Here is a 22560-nt window from a genome sequence, read left to right as displayed (position 1 = left end):
GTTTCCGCTTTCGTGGTGGGAAGCGGGGAAGGGAGCGGAGGTTATGTGGAAATCAGATGTTTTAGCTTCGTGCTCTTTGCCCTCAAATGCCATCCAGAGGGAGCTGGACAGGTTGGCGGGGTGGACCCGTGTCAACCTCGTGAAGTTCTCGATGAACTTGAGGTTCTTCATGGCCAAGCGCCAGGGTCCCGCACGTGGGTTGGGGCCATCCCAAGCACAAACCCCGGCCGGGCAGAGAAGGGGCTGAGAGTAGCCCTGAGGAGAAGGACTTGAGGATGGTGGTGGTTGGTGAAGGACGGGGAGGATGGAGGAGAAGGACTTGTTGGTGGATGAGAAGCTCAACACCACAAGCCGGCAACGGTACGCCGGTAGCCCAGGAAGCCACCGGCAACTTGGGCTGCGTCCCCAGCGGGGTGGAGGGAGGGGATTCTGCCCCTCTGTTCTGCTCCGGGGAGATCCCCCTGCAGCGCCGCCTCCAGCTCCGGGGCCAGCAGAAGGACGTGGACCTGTTGGAGCGGGGCCAGAGGAGGCCACGGAGATGATCTGGGGGCTGGAGCCCCTCTGCCGTGAGGACAGGCTGAGAGAGTTGGGGGGGGGTGGGGATTTCAACCCGGAGGAGACTCCGGAGAGACCTTGGAGCCCCTTCCAGTGCCTAACTGGGCCCACAGGAAAGCCAGGGAGTGACTCTTGGTCAAGGAGAACAGCGATAGGACGAGGGGGACAGTTTGAAGAGATTGAGATGAGATCTCCGGCAGAAATTCTTGGCTGCGAGGGGGGGTGAGCCCCTGGCCCAGGTTGCCCAGAGAAGCTGGGGCTGCCCCATCCCTGGAGGGGTTTCAAGGCCAGGTTGGACGGGGCTTGGAGCAACCTGGGCCAGTGGGAGGTGTCCCTGCCCAGGGCAGGGAGGTGGGACTGGGTGGGCTTCAAGGTTCCTTCCAACCCAACCCATTCCATGGTTCGATGACCTCTGCACGTACCCCGGGCAATTCGCTTCAGCCCCGGTTTCACCCCAACCGTTGGGCAACCAGGAGAAGTCAACCCCATTTTTAGGTGACACCCCCCCCCCCCCATTTCGAATCAGGAATCCCCAAAAATGTATGAGTTTGGGAGGGGTTTGGGGGGAGGGCCCTCAACCTTCGTCTTCCCGCAGCATCGCTGCTCTACCCCTACGGACTGGCCCAGCGCGACCAAAAGAACCCCAAACTTGACGACGGGACGTCGAAGAAGCTCTCCCTTGCCGTGCCCTTCACCTTCTACGGCAAAAAGTACCAAGCCCTTTACGTACGTGAGCCAAAATCCCACACCTTCGTTTCATTTCTCTCCATTTTTCCATTTCCCCCCCCCCCCCTTTTTTTTTTTTGGTCCCTTTCCCAGTCCATTTTGTCACTTCTTCCCCAACAAAAATCTCTCCATCCATGGGATGGGCCTGGTTGCCTTAATCTGAAGGTTTGGGTTTTTTGTTTTTGTTTTTGTTTTTTTTTTTTTCTGGTGGCATCAAAGCATCCTCCTGTGGGTGGTGGGGTCCTGGGGGGAGATCTCCACCCCTGGGAGGTCCGGGGCCATGTTTAGGGTGTTATATCCCATCACCCCCCCGCTCTTTCTGCTAGAGCTGTAGGTGCAATAATGGCCTAAACGTGGGTGCAGAGATACAGAAGTCGGGGGGAAAGACCCCCCCCGTGTCCCTCTCCAGGGGTACCACGACCACGTCAAGGGGTTGACCCTGTGGTAGGACTCCAAGCTGTGGTTGCCACCACGTGGGGGTTGACCTGACGTCTCTTGCAGGTGAACAACAACGGTGTGATCTCCTTTGACACCCGGGTCAACCAGTACACCCCCGACCCCTTCCCCCTGGCTGACGGACGCCCCTTCGTGGCCCCGTACTGGGCGGACGTTGACAACGTGAACGGAGGGGACATCTTCTACCGAGAGACCACCGACCCCACGCTGCTGGCACGCATCACTGAGGACATCAACCAATACTTCCCCAAGATCCCCTTCACCGCCACATGGGCTTTTGTGGCCACCTGGGACCACGTGGCCTACTACGGCTCGACCACCAACAAGGTAAGGACCCACATGTTGGCCTCATGACCCACGTATTGGCCTTATTGACCCACCTGTTGGACTTACATTCCATTTGTTGGTCTTTGTGACCCATTTGTTGGCCTTTGTGACCTCTTCCTTGGCCTTCACGTTCCATACGTGGCCTTCACGACCTATTTGTGGCCTTCCCATTCCATTCTTGGCCTTCAAGACCCATTTGTGTCCCTCTGGCCACCTCGTGCAGAGAAGGAAGCTGTGGTAGACCACCAAAAGTCACCATCTGAAGGTAGACACCAAAAAGCCAGCCCATGGGCCATGCTTGACCAAGGTGCCCACAGTGTCTACCCCCTGCGTGGAGCCCTCAGGGCTAAATCCCACCCAGCCCTGCTTGTCCCACCACGGGTGGTGTCATCTCCCCCTTCCTTTTGGCAGGGCAACACCTTCCAAGCCGCCCTGACCACCGACACCAAGACGTCCTTCATCATCCTCAACTACTGGGACATCCAGTGGACCACGGGGGCGGCCAGCGATGGTGACGCTGAAACAGGTCTTGGTGGGACCCCGGCCCACGTAGGTGGAGCTGAAGAAAAAGCTGAGGGCAATGGGGTGAGGGAGCCGAGGAACTGGGGAGGAGGTTGACCAGTAATGGTTTTTATGGGGACAACGCCAGTTTGCCAAAGGTAGGACTTTGCCCCACGATATTTTTGGGGGAAAACCACACTGAAGGTAGAACTTTGGCCCATAATTATTTTTTGGAGAAGACACGTTGGCCCATAACAGTTTTTGGGGACAAGGCCAGGTTCATCCAAGACTGGAAGATGGCCTGTACCATTGGGAGGGGACAACAATGGCAATGGTAGGATGGTGGCCCGCAAAGTTTTTTGGGGACATCACCAGGTTGGCTCAAGGTATCTCCTGGGGACAATGACGGTGAAGGTTGGAGGACGGCCCAACGATGAAGGTTGCAGGTTGTCCCACAACATTTTTTGGTGACACCAACATCGAAGGTAGGAATTTGGCCCATAACGTTTTTGGAGGCCACCACCAGCTTCACCGAAGCCCAGAGGCCAGCCCATGAGGTATTTCGGGGCCACCACCAGTAGAAGGTTGTCCCACCCCACGAATGGCATGAAGTCTCCAAATTCGCCGTTTTCACCTTGTTTTCAGGCCGCTTCAACAGCGGAGACGACACCAACTTCTACAACATCCCCGGCTCCCAGACCGACGCCATCATCAACATCACCCAAACCTCCAACGTCAACGTCCCTGGGCGTTGGGTCTTCCAGGTGGATGACTTTAAGGTGACAGGCGTCCCCACCGAGGTCCCCAAGGTGGCCGACGGCAAAAGCTGCTGGTTGTAAGTTGAAGGGTTTGGGGTGGAAATAGAGGAAAAAAAAGGGAGAATTGGGCAACGGGTTCCTCCTCTTGAGTTCTTGGTTTCTTCCCGTAGGTAAATGAAGTTGTCTGGGGCAGAGGGAATGTCCCCATCGTGCCCATCTTCCCCGTCGTCCCAGATGTTCCCACCATCTCCATCTTCCCAGCTGTCCCCATCGTCCCCGCTGTCCCCGTTATCCCCTTCATTCCCGTCTTCTCCATTGTCCTCCTCACCCCGTCATCCATGCTGTCCCCATGGTCCCCCGTCATCCCCATCGTCCCTGTTGTCCCCCATCTTCCCCGTCATCCACGCTGTCCCCATGGTCCCCTGTCATCCCCATCGTCCCTGTTGTCCCCATCTTCCCCGTTGTCCTCACCATCCCCCGTTGTCCCCGTCATCCCTGTCATCTGCATCGTCCCTGTCATCCCCCTCACCCCATTGTCCCCATCGTCCCCACCATCCCCGTCGTCCCTGTTGTCCACGTGCCACTGGTGTAGGTGAAGGTCAAGGACGCGTCAACATCAACTGGAGCAATAAAAGTGGCAGCCGAACCGCGGTGGCTCCCGTGTCATCATCATTGTCGTCGTCATCGTCGTCGTCGTCGTCATCACTCACACGCCGCCGCGGGGATTTTGGGGCCTTTTGGGGTGGATCCACCCAAATTCAGTGCCCCTAAGATGTCACACCCACACCATGCCTCACACCCCCCACAACCCCCCCCCACAAGCGCGCGTGCAACGCCCAACTTTGCACGAAACCACCTGCAAAACATGGCGTGACGCGACCCACCCAGCCCACACGCCGCGCACCGCAACTCACCACGGGCCCCCCCCACCCCCACCCCAAAACGTCGCACCCGCAACACGCTCTGACACCCTCCCACACGCAACACACACCCCCACACACCCCACACAACACAGAGCACACAACTCGTCGCACGCGCGCCCGAAATATTGCACCCGCGACACGACACACCGCGCACAACTTGGCACAAACACCCCCAAAAGCGCCCCCCGCGACACGCTCCGACACACCACACAACTTCGCACCCCCACCCCCCCCCTTTGTCCCTGTTTGTCATCCCCCTAAAAGGGATTTTTTTTTTTTTTGGGGAAAAAAACCACTCTCCTCTCCTCCGCTCTGGCTTTTTCTTTTTTTTTTTTTTGCACCTTTTTGGCCCATTTCCACACACACACAGACACCAAAAAAATCCCCACCCATTTTGTCGTCCCCCCCCCCGCCTCCCCCCCCTCGCTTGTAATTTTGGGGCAGGTTTCAACCTCACCGACAATTAAAAAAAAAATTAAAAAAAAAATCCCTATTTAGTAATTCAGCCCTTTTTTTTTTTTTTTTTTTTTTTTTTTTTTTTTGACATTTGCATCATCCCCCGGCCTGGCTTTAATCAAAACACGCTGTGGTTTTCCCCCCAAATTCACCTTTTCTTCTCGCCAAAAATGATGTAAAAGCTCTGGGTGGGTCGGTCCCCTGGGGTCGTCTGTATTTGTCTTTTTTTTTTTTGTTGTTTTTTCCATTTTTCTGCAAAAAATAATAAAAGGAGGAGCAGGAGCCCGGCTGCCCCAGGGTCGCTCTCGGTATTTTGCATCAAGGATTTGAGGATAAAACAGAGCTTTTTGGGGCCGGATAAAAACCAGAGGGAGGTAAGGTTTAAAACCATATATAACTAAATGTCATTTTTTTGGCAGAAAAGAGCTCAAAATATGAAAATATCTGGAAATTCCTCAGATATTTCCCCTCAGCCCCTGGGTTTGTTCCTGATAGCAGATGAATTTGACTGTTTCTGAGGGGATTTTTTTGGGGGGGAGAAGGAGAAAAGGGGAAAAAAGGGGGGGAGAAAAGGGGGAAAAAGGGGGGGAGAAAAGGGGAAAAAGGGGGGGAGAAAAGGGGAAAAGGGGGGGGGAGAAAAGGGGAAAAAAGGGGGGGAGAAAAGGGGGAAAAGGGGGGGAGAAAAGGGGAAAAAAGGGGGGGGAGAAAAGGGGGAAAAGGGGGGGAGAAAAGGGGGGAAAAGGGGGGGCGGAGAAAAGGGGGAGAAAAGGGGGAGAAAAGGGGAAAAAAAGGGGGGAGAAAAGGGGAAAAAGGCGGGAGAAAAGGGGGGAAAAAGGGGGGGAGAAAAGGGGGAAAGGGGGGGAGAAAAGGGGGAAAAAGGGGGGAGAAAAGGGGGAAAAAGGGGGGGAGAAAAGGGGGGAAAAAGGGGGAAAAGTGGGGGAGAAAAGGGGAAAAATGGAGCAAAATAAGAGAGGGAAATGGGGGAAAAAAGCAGAAGAAGGGAAAAAGACGAAAAGAGAAGAAAGGGTAAAAAGGAAAAAAAGAAGAAAATGGAAGGGGGGGAAAGGGGGAAAAGGGGAAAAAGGGGGAAAAAAGGACAATATGTTGAGATGGGGGCTCGAATTTTGTAAAATTAGGGGGAAGGGGAGAAAATGCCCCCCCCAAAAAGCAGATTTTGGGGTCAGGTGCACGTGCAAGCGCAATAAAATATAGATTTTTGGCATAAGTGCAATAAAATAGCAACTTTTGTGATGCACGCGAGTGAAAAACCCCCAGATTTTGGGGGCAAAAGAAATGGAGTTTTGGGGCAAATGCACCCAACCACTTATTTTGTGGAAAATAAAAAAAATAACCAGATTTTGGGGGGATGTGTATGAGTCCAACTGCAATAAAAAGATGAATTTTTGGGGCAAGCGCAATAAACCTCAGCTTTGGGCCACGGGCAAACTTGAGTGCAATTAAAAAAAAAAAAAATCAGAGAATTTGATCATTTTTTTTACCTTCTGCAGCCAAAGGATGATGGAGGGAGGGGGGAAAGCTGCCGCGTCGCTGCGGGTTTGGACCATCGTGTTATGGGGTAAGTTCAAACAGGGGTGGAGAAACGCATCATAACCCATAAAATTCCCCTAAAAAAAAAAAAAAAAAAAAAAATGTGAATTACCTAAAAATTAGGTTTTTTTTCCCAGTCCAAAACCGCCACGATTCCACCCCCCCATCCCACGCAATGATGGGGAAGAGACAAAATTTCCCCCCCCCTTTCCACGACACGTAGAGGGGAAACCAAGAGGCAAAGCCCCCACCTGAGATATATTTTTGGGGAGGATTAGTTGAAAACAGGGGCAATTTTCACCCGGCGCCGGCCATGGTCCTTCAGCATCATCTCTGGGCGTGGCTGGCCACCTTTCCACCCCTGTGGCCTTTCGGAGGTGAAAGGGGCCCCCTAAAAAAAAAATAATAAAAAAAAAAAAATCCAAGTTTTCCCCTTCAAATTCCTCCATCTGGCACAAAACCCACCAAAATCCCGTATCTTTTTTTTCCGCCCCCCCCGGGGAATTAATTGCTTTTTCTTCGAATTGCCGTTTCTTTAAATTGATAGACTTCTAAATTTCGATTCCTTCAAAAGCACGTCTTCAGTTCAGCATCTGGCCAAATTGACAGACCTTGATTTCTCCAACTTGATAAGTTGGAGAGATCAAAGAGCCATCAAAAGAAATCAAAAGTCCATCAAAAGTCAATCAAATAAACAGCCGTCGAATCGAAAGCCCGTCGCATCAGACGTTCGTCGAGCCAAATGCCTACCAAATCAATGTTAATTTAAATGTTTATTTCTCCAAAACTATATCCCACCAAAGCAACAGTCCACCCAACCCCTATTCCGTGTCCGCCCAATTAAATTAAGATCGACTGAGGCGCCACCTCAAGCCCAAACGTGAGCTTTGGTCCCCAGCGGGGGTTGCCAGACTGACCTTACGGCCGAAGAAGGCGCTGATGGTGAATTCTCCTCTTCCTCGGTCTTTTCCAGGGGTTTTTTACTTCCTTGGGGTTGCCGCGGCGGCTCCGCATCACCTGGGGGAAGAGTTCGTGGTGGCCTTCATGCAAAACGGGTTGCAGCAGACCCTCAACAGCGACTTCAAGCTGCTGATCACGGGTTATTCACCCTTCACGTCCGTCACCATCTCCATGAAGAAGCCGGGCTTGAGGATGACGGTGCAGGCGACCACGGGCCAAACCATCCTGGTGAAGATCCCGCCCCAGGCGGAGATGGTGGGGAGCAAAACCTTCGACAACACCGTGGTGGTGAGGGCCAACAACGCCATCTCCTTGGTGATGGTCAACGAGAAGCCCACCTCGGTTGACTCAGCCGTGGTGTACCCAGTGCACAGTTGGGGCACGGAGTACCACGTGGTGACGCCCAACGTGGGCACTGACCGCTACGGCGAGTTCGTGGTGGCCGCCTGGGATGAGCCTACCACGGTTGACGTGCACCTCAAAGCCACGGTGACCTACCAAGGCCAGTCCTACCCCCGGGGCTCAGTGCTCCCCATCAGACTGGAGCCCTTCCAAGCAGTCCAGCTCCAAAGCCCATCTGATATGTCCGGCACGAGGATTGTGGCGCAGAAACCTGTGGCCGTCTTCACCGGCCACACTTGCTTGGCCAGATTCACCCACTGCGACCATTTGGTGGAGCAGCTCCAGCCCGTTTCCAGCTGGGGCACCACTTTCATCGTCCCACCGTTACCTTTTGAGACTCAATCGGATATTGTCTACGTCTCCACTTCCCAGCCCACGCGCGTGGAGTCTCAACACGGGGTGACCAAGACCGTTCGGGAGCTACGGCCCAGCCGGTCAACGCTCTACGGACTCCAAGCCTTAAACACCTTGTACCTCTCTGCCAACGCTGGCATCCAGGTCATTTTTTTTGCCGATGGAGGTATTAAAGACGCCATCTCTTATGACCCCTTTTTTATGACCATCCCAGATGTCTCCAGCTACTGCCACTCCTACAACATCTTTGCCCTGGAGGGTTACGATAATTATGCCCTGTTGATCGCCAAGACCTCGGAGACATCGGGAATGATGCTCAATAAAATGCCGTTGAGAAACGTCGCGTGGAAACCGGTCCCGGGGACCGATTACTCCTGGGCCGGGCAAAGGTTGGGTAGTCAATTCACCGTCCATATGGTAGAGCACAAGACGTCCCCCTTCGGGTTGCTCAGCGTGGGGATCCGGGAGCAAAAAGCCTACGGGTCACCGGCCGTTTGTGACAGTGGTGAGTGCCCCATGGCCACCTCCAGCTCCCCATGGCCACCTCCAGCTCCCCTCACCCCCTTTTTGCTTCCCTCCTGCCCCCCTCTCGAAAGCGCGGTTGCGACACGAGGCAAAACCACACGTTTTTCGGGGTCAAAATTTTGCCCTCCGAGCCGGGGGTCTCTAACCATCCCCTTTTCCGCTCTCACAGACGATGGAAAGCTGAGCTCGCGTCGAGAAAAGTATCTAAAATTAACTGGTTTGAGCTGAAACTCAGCTTTTCTCTCTTGTAGCACGAGGACAGGCAGGTCTAAAAGGGGGTAAATTCACCCAACATGGCTTTGGCCCACCTTAGGAGAGGATATATCACCTATAGATATATCACCTATAAATAAATATATCACCTATAAATAAATATATCGCCTATAAATAAATATATCACCTATAAATAAATATATCGCCTATAAATATATCGCCTATAAATAATCAATCTGTAATTAAGCAATCATTGAAAGGAGCCTCAAGCGATCAACTCAGATGGTCAAATCTAAGCTTAATGTGGCTAAACCTACCCGGGATAAATTCTTATCTATAAATAATCTATAAATAATCAATCCGTAATTAAGCAATCAATGAAAGGGACCTCAAGCAACCAACCCCGACGGTCAAGTCTAAGCTCGCGGTGCTTAAACCCGCCTGGGATAAATCCCTGCTTTAATCCCGTGGAGATCTGGAGGTGCCGGTTGACCGTTTACGGTGACGCTGGCACTGTCCCCGAGGCCACATCTGTCAGCAAAGTCGCCTCCCCCCAAATAATCCTGCACGATTTCTTCCAGATCCCTGCCGGCTCGTGAAATGCCGGGCGAAGGAGACGTGCAAGCTGGAGAAGGGGGAGGCCGTGTGCGTGCACGACTACATGGGCACCTGCATGGGGTCGCAGTCCCCACAGTACCACACCTTCGACGGGATGACCGTGGACATCCGGGGCGGCTGCACCTACACCGTTGCCAAGTATTGCGGCAACGATCCCACCCTGGTGCCTTTCGTGGTGGAGGAGAAGAAGAGCGAAGGCGATTTCAAGGAGTGGTTGACCAACGTCTACGCGTACGCCTACAACATCTCCATCCACAAAGGAGAGGGAGGTAAAATCCAGGTGGGTTCTTCCAGGTCGCGGCAGCGTTATTTGGGATAAAGCCTTTTGTGGAAGAGGATAAAACGTTGTAGCAGGCGAGGTTGAAATAAAAAAAAAAAAAAAAATAAAAAAAAAAAGGAGGAGAACCACCAAAACCATGGAATATTGGGTAATTTTTGCATAACAGATCAAGACATGGCAAAGGGGAGAGTGTTTTGTACCGGACTCGAGATGTCCTCAGAGGTGCCTCCAACTAAAGTATGCTCATTTTTTGGTTAGCCTCAAGAAAAAGGTTGTTTTAAGGCTGCAACTCTACCGTGAGGTCGGCTTTATCCATGGGGTCCACCAACCATGGAGATCTACCCCTCCCAAAAAAAAAAAAAAAAAAAAAAAAAAAAAAAGAGTCTAGGTGAGACATAAGTCTGTTTTACCAGGTTAGATGTGGTTTCTCCCAGCCGTGCAGTTCAGTGGTCTTCATATAGCTGAGATTTTTACGCTGAGGAGTTGAAGGAGATGGTCGTCCCATGATGCATTTGGGTTTGGATCTTCTCCTGCTAAAGCCTGTGGCCCATCTACGGGACGTGGGGCAAAATTGCCGGTTTCTGCTGATAATTTGCTTCTTCCTGAAAGAAGTTCCTCTTTCTGATTGTATCTATGTGCTTTGTGGGGGCTGAGATTTAATCCTCCTTCTTCTCCTTTCCCCCGAGGTCAACAACAAACTCACCAGCCTACCGGCCACCCTGGAAGCGGGGAAGATCCAGATCTTCCAAAACGAAGGTCGGACCATCCTGCAAACGGACTTTGGGCTGCAAGTGACCTATGATGACGACTGGGCCATAATGGTGGCCGTGCCCAGCAGCTATTTCGGGGCCACCTGTGGACTCTGCGGCAACTTCAACGAGGACACCGAGGACGAGACGACGCTTGCTGATGGCACTCGGGCTGCCAGCGTGGAGGATTGGGCTGAGAGCTGGCGAGATCCCTCCTGCCAGGATGATTGTGGAGACCAGGAGACGCTGCAGGACACAGCGGGATGTGGTGAGCTCAGATTGGGGGGGGAACCGAGCTTTTTGGGAGAAAAAGAAGAGAATCTCCATGGGGACCTGGCAGCGAGTGCCTAAGTGTTGTTGCCCACCCCACCAAGTTGACACTTGTAGGCATCAACTTAACCAACCATCTCCGGCATCGGAGAAGGATTGTGTTGCTCTTTTCATGCCAAACCACCCCAAAATGCACTTTACCTGACTTCAGGCGTCCGCAACACACAGAATTACGCAGGGGTTTTCTTGAGGGCCACCCCTACGGGGTGTCTCAGGGACTCCGAGTCACTTGTAGGTATCAACCAAGCCAACGTAGGAGCCCGATGTCCCTCTAGGGAAAGTGCTTAGCTCCTCCCTTGTGTTGCCCTCTATTATTTTTTTTTTTTTTGAGATTTTCTCAAATATCATCCCCACAGCTCAGAGATGCCCCAAAAACAGCCACTTTGAGGCCTGTGGGACGGCGTGCCCTGCCACCTGCGCCGACCCCAAAGCCCCCGCGTCCTGCGACCAGCCGTGCGGGGCCAGCTGCCAGTGCAACGAGGGCTTCGTCCTCCACGATGATGCGTGCGTCCCGGTGGAGGCCTGCGGTTGTCTCCACAACGGTCGCTCCTACAAGGTCCGGGAGGAGTTTTGGGAGGATGGGAGCTGCCAAAGTCGGTGCCGATGTGAGGCGGGGGGCAAGGTGGCTTGCAAGAAGGCTGGGTGCAAAGCCCACGAGAAATGCATCACGGTCAACGGCGTCCCCAGCTGCCAGGCGAACAAGTACTTCACCTGCATCGGGACGGGCGATCCTCACTACACCACCTTCGATGGGTTGAGGTACGACTTCCAAGGCACCTGCATCTACCAGTTCGCAGCCCTCTGCGCCCAGGACCCCAAACTGGTCCCCTTCACCGTCAAGGTGGAGAACAACAACCGGGGCAGCAAAGCCGTGTCCTTCACCAAAACCGTCACGTTGGAGGTCTACGGCAACGTCATCAGCATGAGCCAGGAGCATCCGGGCAAGGTCAAGGTAGGCGGCCACCAAGGACCTCATGCGACCTTCCTCTAAACTGCTTATTTGCTATGTTTCCCCCCCAAATCCCCCTATTTTTGACTCACCCACGCTTCCACAGAAGCATCAATTTCTGCCTGCCGTCTCCAGAGGGAGCCCCGAGCAGCTGGTTTGGATTTAAACGCCTTATTTTTAAGCTCTTAAAGAAGTTCATATTAAAAAAAAAAAAAAAAAAGAAAAAAAAAACCCCTACGACTTGTTTATGGTGTGCTGGAAACAGCCGATTTTCGCTCTGGCAAACCGAGCGAGTGGAAAAATAGCCATGAATAATGGCAAAAAGACTTCCACAATCAAAAGCTTATTAAGTTTGTATTTCCTTTCTCTCCGCCAGCTGCAAACTGACTCAATTCATTTGGGAAAAGTTCGATTCCCGCCTGGTTTTAGCCCAAGCGTTGCACAAAAGGGTCAGCCACCACTTTTCCTTTATTTTCCCTCGCCGAATGATAATATTTTCCACTGAATATAGAACCCTATGTCTGGAAGTCCTCCTCATGCGAAAGGATTTTTGCAGAAACACCCAAGTCTTGAGCAATTTGCATTTGCCTGGAAATCCTTCCCCTGCCAAACGTTTCGTGCAACGCCCCAAATCTCCAGCGATTTGCATTTGACCATAAAGTCCCCTCGGTGCAAAGCATTTTCCAAAATCCCCTGAATCTTGAGCAGTTTGCGTTTGCCTGGAGATACTTGCTGGGTTTTTAGAAACACTCAAAACTCAAGGAATTTGTAATTTTTCCGGAAATTCTCCTCACGCAAAGAATTTACCAAAACCGCACCAAACTTGACTGATTTGAATTTGCCCAGAAATCCTCCCCGTGCAAATGATTTTTGCAAAAATGCCCCGATCTCAAGCGATTTTCATTGGTTTTGCAGAAACGCCCAAATCTTGAGTAGCTTGTGTTTGCCCGGGAATCCTTCTTGGTTTTTTAGAAACACCCAAATCTCAAGGAATTTGCATTTTTCCCCCCTGGAAATTCTCCTCGTGCCAAGTGTTTACCAAAAACGCCCCAAACTTGACTGATTTGAATTTGCCCGGAAATCCTCCCCGCGCAAAAGCTTTTGCAAAAACGCCCCGATCGCGAGCGTTTTGCGTGAGCCGTTTGCCGCCCCGATGCCACCCCTGACCCTCCGACGCCACCTCCCCCAGGTCAACGGTGCCTTCGTGGAGCTCCCGTTCACCCAGCAGGGCCAGTTCGAGCTCTACCGCAGCGGCGTCCACGGCTTTGTCCGCACCGCCTTCGGCTTGCGGGTGAGCTTCGACTGGTACAGCTACGCCCGCGTCATCCTCCCTGACGCCTACGCCGGCGCCGTCTGCGGCCTCTGCGGCAATGCCAACCGCGACCCCGACGATGACTTCATCACCCGCGACGGCAAACGGGCCGCAGATGAAATCCAGCTGGCCAATAGCTGGAAGGTGGGAGACGTCCCCGGCTGCTCCGCCGGTTGCGTGGGGGATTGCCCGGTGTGCAACGAGGAGCAGAAAAAGCCCTACCGCGGTGACGGCTATTGCGGGGTGATCGCCAGAGCTGGGGGGCCCTTCCGGGCTTGCCATCGTGCCATCGATCCCACACCCTTCCTCGAGGATTGCGCCTTTGATGCCTGCCACTACAAAGGCCACCGGGCCACCTTGTGCAAAGCCATCGCCGCCTACGTGACGGAGTGCCAGAGCCACGGCATCGGCGTGGAGCCGTGGAGGACGCCGTCCTTCTGCGGTGAGTGGGGCCAGTGAGGGATTTTCCCCTGCGCTCGGCCGCAAAAATAAGGTTTGGAGCCCAACCGCCCACTCTTGGCTTTACTTAGAGCCGATGGAAACAAAATGCTTCCAAAATTGGGTTTATTTCCCCCGTTTCCAACATCTCCTGGCAACACATTCAGTATATCCTCTCCCTCCGCAGCTCCGAGGGCAAATGGTGAGTTTAGATGCGGGGAAATTCCCTCCGACTCATTTCCAAAGCAAAATTCGTTCCTTCCTTCATGCAACAGTGCAAAATAAGTCCCCGTTGCCCTCCAGATTCTTCCTTGATGCAAGAAAGGGGAAGACAAAATCAGTCCCTGTCGCTCTCTGGAGCGATATTGATGCTCGGCCACTTGAGATCTGCTCAGATTTGCACCCTAGGCTTCGGGCTGATGAAAGAATAGGATTTACCTGCCCCATTTCTGGCCTTTCCTTCCAGAAAAATTATTAGATCGTCTCCCTCTGCGGCCCCGAGGCCAAACAACGAGTTTCAACGCAAATATGGATGGGGGGAAAATTCCCCTCCCACCCGTTTCTGAAGATGAATTTGTTCTCCCCTTCATGCAAGAGAGCAACATAAATCCGTTCCGCCCTCCACGTTCCTCCTTCACTTGCCCCCCAGCCACAGTGGGAATTACTCACCCTGCTGCTTTCGTCTGCAAATCCAAAGCGGGGGCTTCATCTTTTCTCCTCTGCTTCTTGCAGGCCCCTCCTGCCCCCGCCATTCGCACTACGAGCTCTGCGGGAGCAGCTGCCCGGCCACATGTCGGGGTCCAGCCGTCCCCGAGGGCTGCGAGTCGGTGCTGTGCATCGAGGGCTGCTTCTGCGACCAGGGCTTCGTCCTCAGCGGTGACGAGTGCGTGCCGGTGGGCGAGTGCGGCTGCGAGCACCGGGGCCGCTACTACAAGAAAGGGAAGGATTTCTACGCCTCGTGCCAGGAGAGATGCCGTTGCAAAGCCAAGGGGGTGGTGGAGTGCGAGGAGGTCTTCTGCGGTGCCCACGAAGAGTGTCGAGTAGAGGACGGGGTGCTGGGGTGCTACCCGGCCAGCTACGGGCGGCTGGTGGTGTCGGGCGACCCGCACTACATGACGTTCGACGGGCGAGCCTTCGATCTCCGGGGCTCCTGCACCTACGTCCTGGCCCGGCTCTGCAAGCCGGAACCGCGACTGGCCAACTTCTCGGTGCTGCTGGAGCACGACGTGGGCGGCCGGGGCAACGTGGCCCTGATGAAGAAGGTGGTCGTCTCCATCCACGGCTACAGGGTCAGCATGGAGAGGGGACGGAAGTGGGAGGTGATGGTAAGTCAGGAGGGGGACGTCCCGCATCCGGGTGGGCAAAGCCTGTGGCGCGCGCGTGCACGCAAAAATCCCTCGGGGCGGTCACCCGCGCAAAAATTTTGTACGCAAAATGGCCCACCACGTGCAAAATCCCCACGTGGGTAAGCCAGGGCGTCCCCGTCCCTCAGCGCGCACCCATGCGCAAGACCCTTCGGTGCGCACGCGCACGTAAAATCCCTTGGATGCACGCGTGCGCGCGAAAACCCCCGCCATCCAGGAGCTGGGATGGTTCCATCCCTCGGTGCGCCCATGCGTGGAAAAATCCTTCGGCGCACACCCGCACGCAAGACTCCCCCACTGGGAAGTCGGGATGCCCCCACCCCTCGGTGCGCACGTGGGTGCGATATCCCCCCCGGTGCGTGCGTGCATGCCCCATCCCCTTCCTCCGTGCCCACCCCAGGTGGACGGGGAGCGCTACACGCTGCCACTGGTGACAGAAGACAAGAAGCTACGGATTGGCCAAGAAGGGAACAACATCGTCCTCCAGACCGTCGCCGGCCTCCGGCTCCTCTACAACGTGGCCACCTACCTCCTCATCACCATCCCCGACGTCTACCGGGGCCGCGTGTGCGGACTGGGTGGCAACTACAATGGGGACCCCAGTGACGACTTCCAGCTGCCCAGTGGGTCCCTGGCGCAGAGCACCGAGGAATTCATCGCCTCCTGGAAGATGCCAATGGAAGACGGAGCGTGCACCGACGGCTGCAACGGCAAGGTCTGCCCCATGTGCGATGCCACCGACGCCGCTCCCTACAGTGCCGGTGACTCCTGCGGGCTCATCCGGGACCCGGCGGGACCTTTCGGGCCATGTCACCCACGGGTGAGCCCGGTGGAGTATTTCAACCACTGCCTCCACGACGTCTGTGCTGCCGATGGCGCCCGCGATGCCCTGTGCCACAGCCTCCAAGCCTACGCCGCCGCTTGCCAAGCCGCCGGAGCAGAGATCGGCGGCTGGAGAACGACCACTTTTTGCCGTAAGTGCTCCAGAATATCTCCACGGAGCCGCTTCGACTCCTATTTTCCTCCAAAGCCACATTTTCCCCCAGAAAAACCCTCCAATTTTGCAATCACAGCTTTCCCCCCCCCCCCCCCAGCTTTTGAGGTAAATTTGCTTTCATTGTCCGGAGCGCAAAGACATACGAATGACGCGAGGCGGCCTTTTGCTTAACTTCCCCCCCCCCCAAAATCTATCAAATAGCCCGGAAACTATTTTTAAACCTCCCCCAAAAAGCTCATTTTGGGGCTTCGGTCACCTATTTCCCACCAAAAACACCCTGGAAGAAAGAAATTCCGGCTTATCGCCTCCAAAATGTCAACATTTGCGTCAAACGGATTGGAAAGGGGCGTCCCTCTACTTTGCCTCGAGGTGATTCACGACACGCAAACGCTGTGACTTGGATGTTAAAAGCAAGATTCGGTTGTTTTAGCACCTTTTGGAGCCATCAGGGATGCCCATCGGCTGGCCATGGGTCTCCTGTCACCCCTAGGGATGCCCCATTGGATCCAGGAAAAACAGTCATGATTTTTTTTTTGGTGGGGGGGGTAATAATGTTATTTCTCCCCTTTCCGCCCCCTCCCCAGCTCTCTCCTGCCCACCCCACAGCCACTACGAGCTCTGCACCCGTACCTGCGATTTCACCTGCTCCAGCCTCTCCGTGCCGGCCCCGTGCAGCTGGACGTGCTTTGAGGGCTGCCAGTGCGACGATGGCTTCCTCTTCGATGGCGAAGCTTGCGTGTCCCTGGAGCAGTGTGGCTGCGTGCACCAGGGACGGTATTTCAAGGTGAGGTTGGCCATCGAGGCTTGGCCTTGGGTGGTTTCGGTGGAAATCAGGCAGAGGAAGGATTGTGGGGTGGGTTGTCCCATCTGGGTGACGCAACTGGTTTGGGGATTCCGTCTTTGATGGGGTGGGTTGTCCCAACTAGAGGATGACACTGGTTTGTGGCCTCAATCCTCGATGACTTGGGTTGTCTCATCTAGACAATGCAACAGGGTTGGGGTCTTGATCTTCAGTGAGGTGGGTGGCCCCATCTAGATGATGCAATGGATTTGAGGATTCCATCTTTGAACGGTTGTCCCACTTGGCCAACGCAACTGGTTCTGGGACTGGTTTTGGGTTGCCACTTCATTTTAAGGAGAGATGTCCAAAATAACGCAATTAATAACATCCTAAAATGTGCATTTTTGCTCCAATCGACCAGGGGAAAAAGAACAATTAATTCATTGCGTTGCGCAACCTCCACCAAATCCATCTCAGGGTTTTTCTCTCTCTCCTCTCTCTCTGGGATTTCTCCCCCCCTTGAAGGTGGGAAACTCCCCCCAAATTTGGAGATGGCGTCCGTGCGGATTAACCTTCGAGCCTTTCCTTTCCAGGCAGGCGAGACCATCATCTCCAGCAATTGCTCCACGAAATGCAGTTGCCACCCATCCCGGGGACTTGTCTGTGAGGACGTACGGTGTTCCCCGATGGAGGTCTGCGCCACGCAGGACGGGGCGCAGCGGTGCGTCAAGCGGGAAGGCCAGTGCCGGGTCTCCCCGGGGGCCTCCTTGACCACGTTCGATGGGGCCGGGGGAAGGCTCTTCGCCAGCGGCACCTACAAAGTGGCCGCCCTTTGCAACGAGCAGTCACCCAACTGGTTCAAGGTGGTGGTGGAGGTCAGCGAGTGCCGAGACGACAACGTCCCGGCCGCCGTGGCCATCTTCATCTTCTTCCGCGAGGCTTTTATCACTGTGAATAACAACATGGAGGTGTGGGTAAGCTGGGACAGGGCATGGGCAACCCTTGAGGACGAGAAAGATGATTCATTAAATTAAGACATGCAATTTGGGTCAGATTTATCTCCTCTTTCTCGAGACGCCCGTAGGCGTTCAAGCCCAACGATATCGTTGTGCTGTACTATTTTTTACGGGGCAGTCTGGGATTATTTTTTTTTAACCCATTTTTGGCATTTTTCCTTGCCGCAGGTGAATGGTCTTTTTACCCGCCTTCCAGCTGCGGTCTCCAAAGCCATTTCCTTGAGCGCGGCGGCGGGGAACATCACCATCTCCCATACGTCGGGGCTGGATGTGCTCTTCAGCCCCAGCGGGGAGGTGACGGTGACCGTGGGGGCCACCTTGGTCAACCGGCTCTGCGCTCCCTGCGGCAACTTCAACGGCGACGCCAGCGATGACCTGAAGCTGCCCAATGGCCGGGCTGTGAAGAGCATCGCAGAGGTCGTCGACGCCTGGAAAGCCAGGGATTTCGCGGGATGGTGAGTCACTCCCAAAAGACACCCCCTGCCTCCCAAACCATGGGTTGATCTTGTTTTCTTTTTAAGCCTGGGCAAGCAAGAGGGTAGGGAACAACCTCCATGGGGCATCACTGGGTTGGGCTAGGAGGCATCCGGGAAGGACTTCTCCATCTTCTTTGGTTTCATCCACAGCGACTGACACACAAACCCAAGGAAATTATTCCGGTAAGTGGCTCTTCTCCTCCTTTGCTGTCACATCTCATGCTCCAAATGCTCCTGCAGCCCCGCGATCGGATGAGGCTTAGTTTCTTTGACCCTCCCGAATTAATTAGCTGAATAACTGAGGGTTTCTGGTGCCTCAGCACGGACTGGCCGTAGAAAGAAGTGCATGAAGAGCAGACACCCCTTAGCTTCGACGTAGAACATCCGGTACAAAACAACCCAAACCGGGATGCCCAGGATAGTTTTCTTTGGAGAAAGAGAAACTGAGCCAAGATCGAGCTGAAAAAACAGTTCTTCAGCGTCTCCGCGGGACGTTTTCTGCTTCGTTGCGCCGCTCGGGTCTGTCCTCAGAAGAAGCAGCGAGGAAAGGCAAATGCAGAGTGGTTGTGACAAATATAGATCAATTTCACTGAATATAGAATGGTCTTGCCGAATACGGGGCGATTTTGCCCAATACAGAATGGTCTTACCGAGTAAAGGATGATTTTGCCCAATATAGAATAATCTTGCCGAATACAGGGCCATCGTGCCAAACATAGAATGATCTTGCCGAATACAGGGCGATTTTGCCCAATATAGAATAATCTTGCTGAATATATAATGATCTTGCCAAATACAGGGCGTTTTTGCCCAATATAGAATGGTCTTGCCGAATACAGGGCCATCTTGCCCAATATAGAATGGTCTTACCGAGTAAAGGATGATTTTGCCCAATATAGAATAATCTTGCCGAATACAGGGCGATTTTGCCCAATATAGAATAATCTCGCCGAATATAGAATGATCTTTCCGAATATAGAATGACCTTGCCCAATATAGAATGATCTTGCCAAATATAGACTGATCTTGCCGAATACAGGGCGATTTTGCCCAATATAGAATAATCTTGCCCAATATAGAATAATCTTGCCGAATATAGAATGATCTTGCCAAATACAGGGCGATTTTGCCCAATATAGAATAATCTTGCCCAATACAGGGCCATCTTGCCCAATATAGAATAATCTTGCCAAATATAGAATGATCTTGCCAAATACAGGGCGATTTTGCCCAATATAGAATAATCTTGCCGAATACAGGGCCATCTTGCCGAATACGGAATGATCTTGCCGAACACAGGGCCATCTTGTCGAATACGGAATGATCTTGCCGAATATAGCATGATCTTGCCGAATACAGAATGATCTTGCCGAATACAGAATGATCTTGCCGAATACTTGGCCATTTCCCCCGCAATTTAGAGCCGTTTTCCCCCAATACGGAGCCATTTTACTGAACACAGAGCAACCCCAAAGCCACCGCCCGGGGGGCCACGACGATCCCTCCGAGGACTATCCCATCTCCGCCTTCCGCTCGCTCGCCCACCTTGCCCCTCCCGCACCTGCCGGCCTGCCCTTGCTCCACCGCCTTCTCCGGCCCCCGCACCGCCTGTCCTGCAAGGCCCCTCCACGCCGACCCCTAACTCCCCACCCCCGCTCCCCGACATGCCCTACCGCAACCATTGAACCCTTGCTTCCCCCCTGCTGCGGCCTCCGGGGGCGGGGGGAAGAGGGGACCAGGTTGCAACAACGCGGGGAAGGGAACTGCCTGTTTTTTGGCACCGCCCGCGACGCGGAAGACGAAGCCCAACGCCGCCGTTAAGGCTTGGAAACTTTTTAAGCGTTAATCCCCCGCCTGGAGAGAGGACGTGTCCCGTAAAAAAAGAGGGTTGTCTCGAACACAACCCACCCTTTGGGGAGGGGGGAAGACGCAACTTTCTCCTTCCCCGTGATGATGGAAGGGCCGGGGGTTCCTCTTCAAAGAGAGGTGGGGGTTGGCGGGGGAGGGGGACGACTGTGACGGCTGCCCGCGTTTCGTCTCTTCCAGCCGCGCCTCCAACCTCATGCGGATGGAAGCGGAAGCCCCCGTCTACCCTATGCAGTAGGAGAAACCACGCGGGGACCGGCGGGAGAGGAGAGCTGCCCCCGGCGTGCGCGGGCTCAACGCGCACCTTCTTGTAAATACTTCCCCCCCTCTGCCCCCCCACGGGGCAGAGGTTTTCGCGCCTCAAGAGGCGCCGACACCGGCCTCTCGGATTGAGTTTCTCGCAAGCGCGGAAGGAAAACCGGCGCCGAGCTACAACAGATGCCTACCTACAGCAGCGGGTCGCGCGGCCTCAAACGCCTGCACGAAAAAAAGAAGAAAGAAAAAAAAAAACACAAAAAAACAAAAGGGGGGGGGGCAAACGCTTAACGTGGCCTCAAATCGGCGCTTTAAAAGGGGTGTTTTGAAGCCCTGATCGACTTCAGGTGGAGCGCGAAGCCAAAGGGACCCGGCTGCACCTGAGCGGCCTGAAGGAAAGTGCGATAAACACCTCGAGCCAAAACGAGCGTAACGTCAAGGTCGGCAGACCCAAATCCCAGCCTTTTTTTCCCCGCCCCCCCCCCCCCTTCCCACCCACCCCACCCCTCCCCCGCCCAGAAACGCACTAGTCCCCTCCACCGTCTTCAGCACAACGCTCCCTGCTGTCGGGTAAATCAATAAAACCCTTTTTACGAAGTTTTTGCCGTGAGTTTGTGGTTGGTTTTGGTTTGGTTTTTTTTTCTTTTTTTTTTTGCCAGGGGGGGCGGAATAAGAATTGCCGTCTCTGTTTTCCCCTGTCGGCGGGGAAACACCTCAACGTGGTTTTCCCCCCCGCCTCCCAGCAAAAACATCCACGTATTTTCCGGCAGGGAACACCCCGGCGTGTCTCCCGTGGCGGAAACAGGCGTCGCGGTTCGGGCCGGGTCTCGGCCGATGACGGGGCGGCGGGTGGTCTCCCCCCACCTCCCGCTCCAAGGGGAGGAAGAAGAGAGAGAGATTTGTGAGTTTAGGGGGGGAAAAAAAAAAAAACCCAACCAAAAAACCCCCCCACGAAACTACTTTACCGAAATATTAATAATAAGGTCAAAAGGAAATAACAAAATAGATATACAAATAAATACGCATAAATATATACAAAACCGTATCGAGTTCCCAGGGAGATGATGCCACCAGCAAGCGCTGGGAAAATTCCAGACTGGATTCAGTGACGGATGGTGGGAACCGGATTCCAGGACGCGCTGAGCGGGATCGAAGGTAGACATGGGATCTTCCATGGGTAGATCATGGATCATGGTAGATCGTGGGATCTTCCCATGAAGACGCGATTGTCTTCCCATGGTCAAACAACTCACCCAACGCATCTTCTCATGGTGGAAGAACTCACCCAACGTGTCTTCCCATAGTGGAACAACCCATCGTGTCTTCCCGTGGTGGAACAACCCACCCAACGCGTCTTCTCATGGTGGAACAACCCATCGTGTCTTCCCATGGTCAAACACTGTGTCTCACCTGGTCAAACAACCCATCCAACGTGTCTTCCCACGGTGGAACAACCCATTGTGTCTTCCCGTGGTGGAACAACTCACCCAACGCGTCCTCTCATGGTGGAACAACCCACCCAACGTGTCTTCCCGTGGTGGAACAACCCAACGTGTCTTCCCATGGTGGAACAACCCGTTGTGTCTTCCCATGGTGGAACAACCCACCCAACGTGTCTTCCCGTGGTGGAACAATCCAACGTGTCTTCCCATGGTGGAACAACTCGTCGTGTCTTCCCATGGTGGAACAACTCACCCAACGCGTCTTCCCATGGTGGAACAACCCGTCGTGTCTTCCCACGGTGGAACAACCCGTTGTGTCTTCCCACGGTGGAACAACCCACTCAACGTGTCTTCCCATGGTGGAACAACCCACCCAACGTGTCTTCCCATGGTGGAACAACCCACTCAACGTGTCTTCCCATGGTGGAACAACCCACCCAAAGGAATCCTGGCAAGTCCCCGAGCAATTAAAACAACCCCCCAGGCGATTAAAACAAAGCCCAGAGCAATTAATTAAAATCCCCAAGCAATTAAAGCGGAAACCCAAAGCAATTAATTAAAATCCAAAAGCAAACAAACAAAATCCCGAAGCCGTTAACGCACAATCCCCAAGCAATTAATTAAAATCCCCAAGCAATTCTAACGAGATCCCAAAGCAATTAATTAAAATCCCCAAGCAATTATAATGAGATCCCAAAGCAATTAATTAAAATCCCCGAGCAACTAATTAAAATCCCCAAGCAATTATAACGAGATTCCAAAGCAATTAATAAGTGAAATCCCAAAGCAATTAAATAAAACCCCAAAGCGATTAATTAAAATCCCCGAGCAATTAGAGCGAAACCCCAAAGCAATCAAAGCGAAATCCCAAAGCAATTAATTAAAATCCCCAAGCAATTATGAGAAATCCCAAAGCAATTAAGCAAAACCCCAAAAGCAATTAAGCAAAACCCCAAGGCAATCAAAGCGAAATCCCAAAGCAA

General features: G+C 53.6%; 1 protein-coding gene across 1 annotated transcript; it reads left to right on the top strand.

Annotated features, from left to right (window-relative positions):
• The first annotated feature begins 43 nt into the window (after positions 1-43).
• Positions 44-20603, top strand: LOC128901538 (IgGFc-binding protein-like). Its single transcript, XM_054183611.1, has 18 exons — positions 44-194; positions 841-1050; positions 1151-1281; positions 1783-2064; positions 2476-2677; positions 3211-3400; positions 6211-6278; positions 7224-8471; positions 9286-9602; positions 10289-10619; positions 11038-11633; positions 12820-13384; positions 14113-14705; positions 15145-15718; positions 16326-16525; positions 17116-17496; positions 17707-17993; positions 20061-20603. Exons 1-18 carry the CDS (start codon positions 44-46, stop codon positions 20116-20118), a joined length of 6384 nt encoding a protein of 2127 aa, XP_054039586.1. The 3' UTR covers positions 20119-20603.
• Positions 20604-22560: the final 1957 nt, after the last annotated feature.

The sequence above is a fragment of the Rissa tridactyla genome, chromosome 26 (assembly GCF_028500815.1).
Source record: "Rissa tridactyla isolate bRisTri1 chromosome 26, bRisTri1.patW.cur.20221130, whole genome shotgun sequence".
Taxonomy (NCBI): Eukaryota; Metazoa; Chordata; class Aves; order Charadriiformes; family Laridae; genus Rissa; species Rissa tridactyla.
The sequence above is the reverse complement of the archived record's forward strand: the minus strand, read 5'-3'. Positions and strand labels throughout refer to the sequence as shown.

Coding starts and splice junctions, on each gene's coding strand:
- LOC128901538 (XM_054183611.1), top strand. CDS start 44: ATGTGGAAATCAGATGTTTTAGCTTCGTGCTCTTTGCCCTCAAATGCC. Junction 8,472..9,285: donor ACCGGCCGTTTGTGACAGTG/GTGAGTGCCCCA, acceptor GATTTCTTCCAG/ATCCCTGCCGGCTCGTGAAA. Junction 17,497..17,706: donor ATAACAACATGGAGGTGTGG/GTAAGCTGGGAC, acceptor TCCTTGCCGCAG/GTGAATGGTCTTTTTACCCG.